Source organism: Schistocerca serialis, chromosome 8 (genome assembly GCF_023864345.2).
Source record: "Schistocerca serialis cubense isolate TAMUIC-IGC-003099 chromosome 8, iqSchSeri2.2, whole genome shotgun sequence".
NCBI classification, from domain to species: Eukaryota; Metazoa; Arthropoda; class Insecta; order Orthoptera; family Acrididae; genus Schistocerca; species Schistocerca serialis.
Window position 1 is genome coordinate 266695544 of NC_064645.1, and position 11937 is coordinate 266707480.

Consider the following 11937-nt stretch of genomic DNA (forward strand, 5'->3'; position numbering starts at 1 on the left):
TTTCCAAAGATTACGTACTTAGCAGCTTCCTGTCTCATGAAGGCAGTCAGTGTGATTCTTTTTACTCCTTTTGTATCACTCACAACATATTAATGCCCTATATCATCTCTTATTCCATCACAATTTCTGAATTTTATAATTTGAGTTCTAGATGAATAATGCTGTTTGTAGTATAATAATGCAGCTAGATTTATCGTTGTTGCCTAAATGGACGGTACCAAGATTGATCTAGTCCGTGAATATCTGAAGGAAGGGGTATTCAAGAGTCTGGTGGATGCTGTCAAAGTGGACCAGGCCAGTAAACAGTTAGAGGAGGGTGCAGCCGACAGTGTCGTGGATGCTACCAAGATGGATCGAAACTGTGAAGATGTGGAGGAGGGAGCAGCTGAGAGTCTCATCGGTGCGGCCAAGATCGAAGAAGAGCGTGAAGAGTTAGTGGAGGGAGCAGCTGAAAGTCTCATTGGAGCTGAGAAGACGGATCAAGCCCGTGAGGATCCGGAGGAGGGTGGAGCTGACAGTATCGTAGAAAATGACAGGATGGACCAACCCCACGAAGTTGTGGAAGAGGAAGCAGCTGAGGTTGCTGAGAAGATGGGCCAAGCATGTGGAAAATTGGGAGAGGGTGCAGCTGACACAGATGACATAATGGAATATGCCCATGGAGAATTAGAGGAGGGGGCAGCCGAAACTCTAATGGATGCTCCCAAGGTGGAGCAAGATTATGAAGAAGTGGAAGGGGAGGCAGCTGAGAGTCTCAGCAGCCATCCTTCGGGTGCCAACTCTCCCAAATGAAAAAAATCGTTTCTATGTTTCTCAAGTTCTAGTTTTTCGTTTTTGTGCTGTTTACGTTACAGTTTTCGTTGCTGTTCTGTGTTTTCGTTTTGTGTTGCGTTCACTTTAATTTGTTTTCTGTTTCTTCATTTTTCAATTTTCGTTACCAAACTTTGGTTTATTTAAAACAAAAAAATATATTTTACGTATTTCACCAAATGATCTCTCATTTCTTTAGTGTGAACGTGTAACAATAACTGTTACCGAATCGAAAGTACCTTTGATTTTCAGTTTAATCCATAAGTGGCTGTGTGTTCTGTCTTTACAAGCCATCAACAACACACACTACAAAACCCTAAGATTAGACTCATTTGGGAACATCATTTCAGTGGCTTTGAGAGTTCGGTCTGTGATACACGAGCGCATTCATTAATAAGTGCTACATTCACTTCACGTAGTGCCGAAGGACACAGTCTGATGATGTTGTTAGAGATGGCTAAATAATCAGCCACAATTTCATTCTAGCCCAATATCTTTAATAGTTGTGGATGATATCATGGCCTGGACAATTTTTCCCACTTCTGACCAATGTGTGTGAGAGGTATTTAATGACCACAAGACGTACAGTAGAGTGTTCGGTTGAAGACGGTGATAGAGCATTGCGAAGATTGCTATAATCTGTCCTCTTTTATGTCCCTTATTTCTTTATAGTAGAAGCACACATTCTTACATCCGAGAGTTGACATTTGCAGTTTATTGTTTGTGATTGTCCCTGCTTATCCACTTAGTATCTTTCTAGTTTATTTAAGAATACTGTCATGAAGTCACAAAGTACGTTAAGAGATGTCAAGCTGCCATGGAGAGGATTTGACTCCCATTATTTTCCGATATGAGTACCTGTATGATTCTGCACGAATAATGCATAAGCGTTATCTTGCGGTGTTTCAGTTTTTATTTCCTTGTATCTCGGTAAAATCTCTAAAGGGGAGAAGTAGGGTAGGAGCGGTGCTGGAATTGATCTTGCAGTGGGGAGAACCTGTATTTGTAGGTCCACATTCGAGTATGTATCATTCTCTGACCAGGTTTTTATCCCAATAACACAGTAACATGACCCACTCTAACGTTACGACGTTCAGCAAATCAAGAGGTAAATTATGTTAACATAATTGTAATGCTAATGAAGTGCACTGAATATGGGAGAGAAGTGTGATCAATAACTAACTGGAGGAAGTTATAGCTGGGCCATAATACATCTTGAAACACGTATGTATTCATTACCAGCGATGGCGAGGCATGACAGAATCTCTGACCAGAGAGTTATTTATCGTTGCTAGTCTGCGCTTGACCGCGCGAGACGACAGTGCTAGTCAGTACTATGTAGCGAGTCGGCAGGAACAGTAGTTGCGCGTAGCGAATCGGGTGGAGCAGTTGTGTGTAGCGAGTCGGCTGAAGGAGTAGTCAGTCGTCAGTAGTAGCGAGGGGACGCTTGTACTGAGCAGAAGTCGGCATGCGTCGGCGGCGTGCTCTTCTCGCGACTCTGGTCACGATTTGGGACGATATGTATTGTTGTAGAAGGTAAAGACGCAGCATTGCGCACATCTAATAATTTATGTTAATTGTAATTAATTTGTTCAAAAAATGCCCCAATAATAATTTTTTATAAAGAAACTCTTTTAAAAAAAGTATTCATTTCTATTTAAAGAATTTTTCCACTCTTTTGAAGAAAAAACATTCATTACAATTTAAAGAATATTTCCTATGCATTTCCTCCAAGAATCAAAATTAAATATACGCCAGCATTGCACGAAGCTGTGTCGATAAATAAGAGCAGATATAGATGCAGTTTTTATTGAGGTAAGAATTTTTGCTTTTTTATTCACAATACAGGGCCGAAGGTCAGCGCTGCTGTCCTTACAAAATTTGTCAGGTTTAATTATTTCACAGGGCCGAAGGTCAGCGCTGCTGTCCTTATAAAATTTTTCAGGTTTAATTATTTCTGTTGAGATGTTACATACGGTTGATGGTTCATTATTTGATTAATATTATTGTGTGGGTTCATGGACAATTTTCATTCATTAATTTTTGTGGGGAGTTTAAGCTTGGTTTCATTTCCATTTTTATTTAAACAACAATTACGTGCGGGGAGGTTACAATCTGCTCTCAAGTTCTTAGAAACGAAGCGGGACTTCATACGCCTATCAGCTGTTATGGGCGAGCAGAACACAGACTGAACATTTACAAACGGTACATACAGAGAGCACGCCTGCGTACTGATTGCAGAAGTTAGGCGAGTGGCCGTAACAATAAAAATATTGTGAGCTTGTCGGTACATCAGCCTAACAGAATGCACACCAATTCACAGGTCAAAAACTGATGAAATTCATTGTCTATGCAGTTGTGACCAACTACGGCCATAGTAGAGAAATGACATATATGTTACTCACAACGATATCTACCTTGTATCGACTACAACCCACACAAAAGCATTCTTATGCTACCTGCCTTAGCCACACCTATTTCTATGATATTATAATGTCCCACTCCTCCAGTCCCATTGCAGTATTCTTCCAGGCAATAAAATGAAACAACTAATCACAATACAATATTTTACAGGCCATTAAAGCAAAAAGTTCATAACCATGTTTGTTATCTCTACCTCCCACTTGCCAGCAGAGGGGTCTCACATAAAGTACGAGGCTCGTTCAGTAAGTAATGCTCCACATTTTTTTTCTCAGATCACATTTATTGTTGAGCCAGAATTTGATGACAATATACATCAACATGTCTTGTCCATATCCTATTTTTCTACGTAGTCTCCATCACGTTCAGTGCCCCTACGCCAACGTTGTGGAAGTATATGGATTCGCCGCTGGTAAAAGAGCTTTTCCTTTAGGCGTGGTCATGTTTTAACTGCATGACTGACACTCTCATCGTCTTCAAAGTGTGTTCCCCGTAGAAAATCCTTAAGCGGCCCAAAGAGATGGAAGTCCCAGGGTGCCAGGTCTGGACTGTAGGGTGGATGAGGCAATGATGACCAACGCAATTTGGCGATATGTTCCCGGGATCTGAGAATTCTGCGTGGGCGTGATTTATCGGTTGGAGCAAGATTTCTGCTGCATTCTTGTCGATCGAACCCGTCGGAAACGGTTCTTGAGTATTCAGAGTCTTCACGTATGCCTCTGAATTATTGATGGTTGGCCCTCTTAGCATCTTATCCACGAGAAGAACGCCGTCACAATCCCAGAAGACTGTCACCATGACTTTTCCGGCAGAGGGGGCTGTCTTGAATTCCTTCTTTTGTGGTGATTAAGGATGAAGCCATTACACAGACTGCCTTTTTGTTTCCGGAGCGCAGTGTTTCACCCGGCTTTCGTCCAACGTAACGATCCGTGACAGAGCTGACCGACAAGTGCACAGCTAATTCTCGAGTTTGGATGCGCCAGGAGGCGGGAATAATGGCATCTGCACGATACAGCATGTCTGGATCAGTGGCTGTGACAGGATGTCCCGGGCGTGGCTGATCGTGAGCTCTGTTTCTGCATTTCCTGAGGCTGTAACCTTCTTCACCCATCGCCCAACTGCATTCCTATCAACTGCAGCATCGCCATACACTGCACACAAACGTTTATCAACGTTCACCACGGTTTCTTTTTCTGCACACAAAAATTCGATAACAGCACGCTACTTGTAACGTGAGTCGTATGTAGACCCCATTTTGACGCTATACTACGGTTCTGCTATCTGCCAGAACGGTTCAAAACTTCACCGGCGCACAGAACAAACATCGAATGTGAAGCACCAACAAGGACATTTGTCTATGTGTATTAATGGCTTTTTAAAAAAAATTGTGGTCTGTTACTTACTGAACGACCCTCATATTATTTTACCGAAATTTTACTGTGTTATTTATTGCACCATGTAAAGATATTGACAATGTAGTGTAATTTTCAGGATTTCAGTATCTAACACATCTGTATTATTTATCGAAATACACAGGACATTGCCAGTGATCGGATTCCCAAGTTAAGTAACACTTGTCAGTAAGCATAGTTTGATGATTGTACGCATTTATCACTTAAACATCTGTAGTAGTTAACAAGCTATTGGCATCTCGTTTTAGGCTTACTTCATGCGACGTAGTCCCTGTATAAAGACAGTCTTGTTGTTACCTGACGTGTTGAGGCTTTTACTAATGCTTTACCTCGCCGAGCACCGATGTAGGGTGTAGACGTTAATGAATCACGGTATTCACTAAAAAAGTGTTATCGATGTTTCTGAACGTTAATACTATTTTTCTGTTACCTTAGATCATTAGCGTATGTGTGGTAATGTGTTTAACTACGAATGTTATATTTTTATAACACTTAAGCACGTCTAACTATACTAAAAATGATACTTCATGACGAGATGTCTAATGATAGTATCACTTGCACTACTATTATCGCAACACACGTCGAAAGCTTTATAAAGTTCCCAATACAAGATGAAAAAACACAATATGTAAAAAGAAAAAGATCGTGCAACTTACACTTGATGCCGAAAACCATGAATGTGAACTCGCAAATTAATTGAAACAGTAAATTGTTAAAGAATTGGAAGAAGCACATGTTCTGTGCTAAAAGAACTTGCTAAAAGAGCAGCTCACAGGTTGCGCTAGCCTATAAGGAACTATGTCCACAAACTAACTTGACCAACCATCATTTGAGGGGTGACGATTACCAGTTGTTGACAAGATCTTTAACGGAATGTATCACTTCAACTACAATCTTTCACAGTGCAGAAGGATTACTTTGCGGTCTTCTGTTATGAGGTATAAATACACAACACGGTCAAAGAAAAAGGTGATATACCTTTTAGAATAAGCGGCTATTTTTAACATGAATATTTCGATTACTTTACCACATGTTGCTAAGCACAATGTACCCTTAAAATAAGTATTTCCACATACAGACTGTCTGCATTACTCCTTAACATATAATTAGCATATATGTTGGTAACACTAATATTAATTACATGTTAGTCCACGATTTTAAATCGATTTTTGTACCACAGATCAAAGAAACCAGGAATTCTCCCTATTATTCATCAAAATACGCAAAACTTTGACGTGTAGGAATACAACACGAAAATGGTACCGTACAAGTGATGATCTAATTTAGAGGTAAATTGCGCTTCTCAACGAGAATATATTAATGTTTGTATGAAAGTAAACAGCGTTATTGTCAAAACAAATCTTAGTTCTCCTAAAAGCAGGATATAAGTCAACCGAACATATCAGAGACTCCTATGCAAGGCAATCGGAATATCTTTCAGTAGATAACATTTGTGTACTTTTGTTGACTATGCTGTCTTACAATGTCTACAATGGCGACTACATGACATTTCGATGAAACAGCATTCTGAACAGTAGTAACACATGTTCACAGGTGATAAACATAGGTTGATGTGGTTTTTGCCACTCTTCAGATTCAGCCGAACTTTATATCGTATCCATGGCAGTTCCTAACTTTACTTTTCAGTACAAAAGTTGATCTTCTCCTGCCGATAATGGTATCTAATGCTATCGCAAAGTGGTGAGGAAATGACAGCTCGTCCACATACCATCGTCACTGCGCAGTAAGCGTGTAACAGAGCGGCCCTTACATCGCATATTTACAAAAAAATTATTACAAAAAGATTCAACACGACGACGTATGGTGTGTGAAGTGTCGTATAGTCTTCACTATGTGATAGCTTATGTTAGCCTTATCAGCAGGAGTTTTCAAGTATTTTGTACTGAACGATAATAATGTTGACACCGCAGCATTGGGATGTCTATAACGTTTCGATGATTTTCGTATTAGAATAAGACCTATTTAGACAGGTATCAGAGACAATTTAAAAGCAGGAATAACATCGAACAATTCTTGTAGACGAATGTCGTCTAAAAGTAACTTAGACCAACAGCTGTGCCATGTATGTTTACGATGCTAACGAACTACTTTAACATACTTTGTTAAATAACATAGATACTCCTTGGCTTCATCAATACGTGGTACAAAAATCGAACTAAGATCATGAGCTATCATAAATCGTATATAAGCAATGCCAAAATGCGGGTCATGTGTATGCCAGAGCTGCGAGAAGCTGCCCGATCTGGGTATTCCCTTCTCAGTAAAGTTTCAGACACTGCTGCCCCACCTACATATGCGCAGCTCAGGAGTCAGTAGTTCTACTGCTGAAGACCATGACGGAGACTGCTGTGGTTAGTCGCCAAGCCAGCCTGTCGCCTCTGCTGAACTATATTCTGCCTCAGACTGTGTCGTGTGTATTTATCCTGTTTCTCTTATTTATAATAAGGTGAAGTGGCAGATTCACTGTGCGGCTGGTCCCGGCGGAGGTTCGAGTCCTCCTTCGGGCAAGGGTGTGTGTTTTTGTCCTTAGGATAATTTAGGTTAAGCAGTGTGTACGCTTAGGGACTGATGACCTTAGCAGTCCCATTAGATTTCACATACATCTGAACATGTTTTGGCAGATTCAATTGTTTCAGTCACATATGAAATCAAAACTTTTTGAAATCTCGAGTATATTAAGTGAGAATTGAAAGCAGGAAGGCGTTTCTACAGTGGAGATAGAGGAGTCCAACAGGGAAACTCCAATATTGTTATGCCTAGGTAGTTAACTGTCGTGACTGTGTCAGGCAACACACTACCACGACTGAATGGAGCACTACATGACTGTTTTTCCTACTCATCCATACAAAATTATATTTTTCTGCGTTAACAGAAAGACCAAACCAACTAAAAACATTGTCTAAGCCCTCCTACAGTGACTCAACTATGACACCCTCCTGTACACCACATCATCATCAGAAAACAGCCATATACTGCTGCTCACCCTGTTTGCCAGACCAGTTACAATCATTTATATAGAGGATATGAGCGTTTTTTCCACACTTCCCTCGGGTACTTCTGATGATATCTTTGTCGTTGAGGAACGCTCGCCGTCGACGACAACGTACAGGGATCTATCACTTAAGAAGTCTTCGAGCCACTATTGCGAATGCTCATACCTTCATTAACAGTCAGCCGTTGGCACCATGTTTGAATACTGAAACTACCTGTTACACTTCACGCACGAAACTTAGGATTTCATTTGAGAAAAGGGCAGGTTTCGCATGAGCGATGATTTCTAAATGTGCTGATTTATGGACAGAACCTTTTCCGTCTCAAGGATATTTACTATCATCGAACTCAGAATATGGGCACCAATTTTGCAGAAAACCGATGTTATGGATGCTGGTGTGTAATTTTGTGGGTCCGTTCTTTTACCCATTGGAATAAAGGACTCATCTGTGCTTTCTTCTACTCGCTTTGTAGTCTGTGCTGAGCAAGAGATTCACGATAACAGCGAGCAGAAGAAGGGGATGATGCCATAGACTACTGCCTGTAAAAATGAATTGTGTTTCTATCTGGATCTGGCGACTTATTTCTTCTTTTTTTTTCTTTCACTTTGTTCTTTACGTCGGATATGCCTGTTTCGATTTCTTCCAGACGGAAGTCAAACAACAATATCTTCGTACGATCCTCCTTTGTGAATAAATTCTTAAGTGCCTATTTAACTTTCCTACAAACGACGTCGTCGATTGCAAGGGATATAAATGTAGGTGGATCATATCGTCGTTGTAGTGGAGGTAGAAGAGGAATTATAAGAAGAAGAAGAAAGACAAACAGAAATCAATACGCTGCTTAATAAACTAAATGTTACAGCTGTAACAAAGAGCAGAATAATTTAATGGCTGGAACATTTACTCAGAAAAAGAGAATCGGTGGTGAAGACAAAACTGGGGTAGATCGATGGTGAAGGCAGATCTGGAGACCGTGGCAGCCCACAAGAACATTTCCAGTGACTGACAGCTGACAAAGTCGCTGAGCACTGAGGCCATGAAGCGAACTCGGTCTGTGCGACCAAATAAGTAAAGTAAAGTAATGAAACATAGAGTTTCTGTCTGGTAGGTGTACATTTTATTGCCGCATACCTTCTAAAATGTCAGTATACATTGTTTGCGAGAGAAGTAATTTAAAGCTAACCGATGACGTTGGCTGAATATTTATTGGCACCTTTGATGAAATAAAAAAAGAAAATATTTATATATTTATTATGTAAAAAAAATGAAATAAATGGATTTGAAAATGAAAATGGGGGAAATGTTGCTTTAAATATTTTTGTTATTTGCTCTTTCAGTACGAACTTTGTTGTAGAACCCGTTATTTACGTGTGGTAATAAAAATTCATTTAGACAGAATTAAGCACATTTAAAATTACGTGAACCTTAGCAACCCTCTCATGCTCATAAATTCATATTAACTGATTAAGAACATTTAGTTGAAAATTGTATAAATTAAATATTTTTTACGTATTTCGGCCTTGGCACACATTTTCTAAATGTAGTGGTTTTTTAAATAGTTACTGAATTCTTTCCCGGCGTTAGCTATGGAACACAAGACTGTCTCTGTTAACATAAAATGGTTAAATATTGCCAAGCTGACCTGAACGTTTAATTATCATTGACAAAACACACTTCACTATACGTTTAAGTTATTTGCTTTAGAAATTGAAAGAACCAACAGATAAACAACTTCAACGTTAATTATCCGCCTATGAATGCACAATTGCAAAACCAGTAATAAATTCCGTCAGCCTCTGGATCGCTGTAAAAGAAAAATATTTCGTAATTCACTGCTAATTTTATCTGCTCCCGATTTACGGGTTTGGTTAATTTTTTTAGCGGAACAATTTTTTAAATGTGCCGCCGCTGCAAACCGTTCAGTCGCGGCACAGCCCAGCAACACAAACGATAATCGCTAAAAAATGCTGAAAATTCTTTAAAGAAATATTATAGATGACATGGGCAAGCTAATTTACATTAGTAATACACAATTTTGATAAATTATAATGTATTTAGACCACAACAATAATTAAACTTACATTACTTTGTAACTTCTCTAATGGCGGCTAAAGATAGATATAGACCATAGAAGTCTACTCATTCACAAAATGCTACGTCACAGGTTTCTCTCTCTCTCAGCTCTCGAGGAAGATGACAAAGAATGCACATTATGTATTCCTATTTATACCACTGCCGACCGTTAATGTCTCTTTGCAATCTTACAACATTACTCCCCTCTGTGGTTGTATTTTACATTTTTCTTATCGTAGATATTAACATATTTCGTAATTACATTATGAGTGTAGAAATATTACAATCATAAATACATCGAGAATATTATTACAGAAAATATTAAAATAATAACGAATGTCCTTTATACAAAATTAAATAATATTTCTTTGTTAAACAATTACAGTACATACGAATTGCTTCATAGTGGCGTATTTAGTGCAATTAAATGTCATTTCATTTTATTAATAGTGTGTGTGCTGCCAGGGAACGTTACACACCTCGTAAATTTATAGAACATTGCAGGGTGAGTAATCGGATAAATTTCAACCATAAAATTGAAAATTAGCGTAGTGTTTTAACCCAGCACAGATGCCATGTCGCTTAGTTCTGTCTCTGCTACTATATAAATGACTTGGGAGACAATCTGAGCCGCCGTCATAGTTGTTTGCAGATGACGCTGTCGTTTATTGACTAATAAAGTCATCAGAAGATCAAAACAAATTGCGAAACGGTTTAGAAAAGATATCTAAATGATGCGAAAATTGGCAATTGATCCTAAATAACGATAAGTGTGAGGTCATCAACATGAGTACTAAAAGGAATCCGTTAAACTTCGGTTACATTATAGATCAGTCAAATCTAAAGGCCGTAAATTCGACTAAATACCGAGGAATTACATTAACGAACTACTTAACTTGGAAGGAACACTTAGAAAATGCTGTGGGTAAGGCTAACCAAAGGCTGCATTTCATCGGCAGGACACTTAGAAAATGTAACAGATCTGCTAAGGAGACTGCCTACATTACGCTTGTCCGTCCTCTAGAATACCGCTGCGCGGTGTGGGATCCTTACCAGATATCACTGACAGTACATCGAAAAAGTTCAAAGAAGTGCAACACTTTTGTACTATCGTGAAATATGGAAGAGAGTGTCACTGAAACGATAGAGAATTTGCTCTGTACATCATTAAAACAAAGGTGTTTTTCATTGCGCCGGAAACGTCTCACGAAATTCGAATCAAATGGTTCAAATGGCTCTGAGCACTATGGGACTTAGCTGCTGAGGTCATCAGTCCCCTAGAACTTAGAACTACTTAAACCTAACTAACCTAAGGACATCACACACATCCACGCCCGAGGCAGGATTCGAACCTGCGAGCAGAGCGGTCACGCGGTTCCAGACTGTAGTGCCTAGAACCGCTCGGCCACTCCGGCCGGCTAAATTCCAATCACCAACTTTGTCCTCCGAATGCGAAAATATTTTGTTGACACCGACCTACATAGGGAGAAACGATCACCACGATAAAATAAGGAAAATCAGAGATTGTACGGAAAGATATAGGTGTTCGTTCTTTCCGCGCGATATACGAGACTGGAACAATAGAGAATTATGAAGTTTCTTCGATGAACCCTCTTCGAGGTATTTAAATGTGATTTTCAGAGATGTAGATTTTTGTTATTAGCGAAGAAAGCGTCTTTTTTGAATGTAACTGGTGACATATCTTTGCTACATGGGGATTTCTCAGACTTCGTATGCGGGGTGCAAACCGCAGTTGCTACCTTCCTCATCGTCATGTATGTCAACGTTACCATCACCATAGGGTGCTCTTACCAAGAAAGCAGTGAAGCCAACGTTAGTTATCAGATAACGTGTTTCGTATTATCAGAAAACAATAGGTTGTCAGCAAGAAGGAAATATTATTTGTGTGTAAACATTGCATTGCAAGGAAACCCGGAAACGAATGGTAGAAACAAGGATTCCAAAGACGATCTTACAATGAAAACGCCAAGGAAAGAAGGACACAGGACGGACAGCTAAAAGTTGGGGTAAGGCCAGAACATATTCATAGTCCACTCTGTGAAAGGTACAAGAAGAAGAAGAAGAAGAAGAAGAAGAGGAGGAGGAGGACAAGAAGAAGAAGAAAATGACGATGAGGATGAAGATGATGTTAAGCTACCCGCTCGAACGATTATGTTTGGTGTTATGTAGCACAAAACATGTGATTC

At 39.5% G+C, this 11937-nt stretch overlaps 1 protein-coding gene across 1 annotated transcript; it reads left to right on the forward strand.

Moving 5' to 3' along the window:
- The first annotated feature begins 207 nt into the window (after positions 1-207).
- On the forward strand, positions 208-792 carry LOC126416965 (uncharacterized). Its single transcript, XM_050084846.1, has one exon. The coding sequence runs from the start codon at positions 208-210 to the stop codon at positions 790-792; it is 585 nt and encodes a 194-aa protein (XP_049940803.1).
- The last annotated feature ends 11145 nt before the right edge of the window (positions 793-11937 follow it).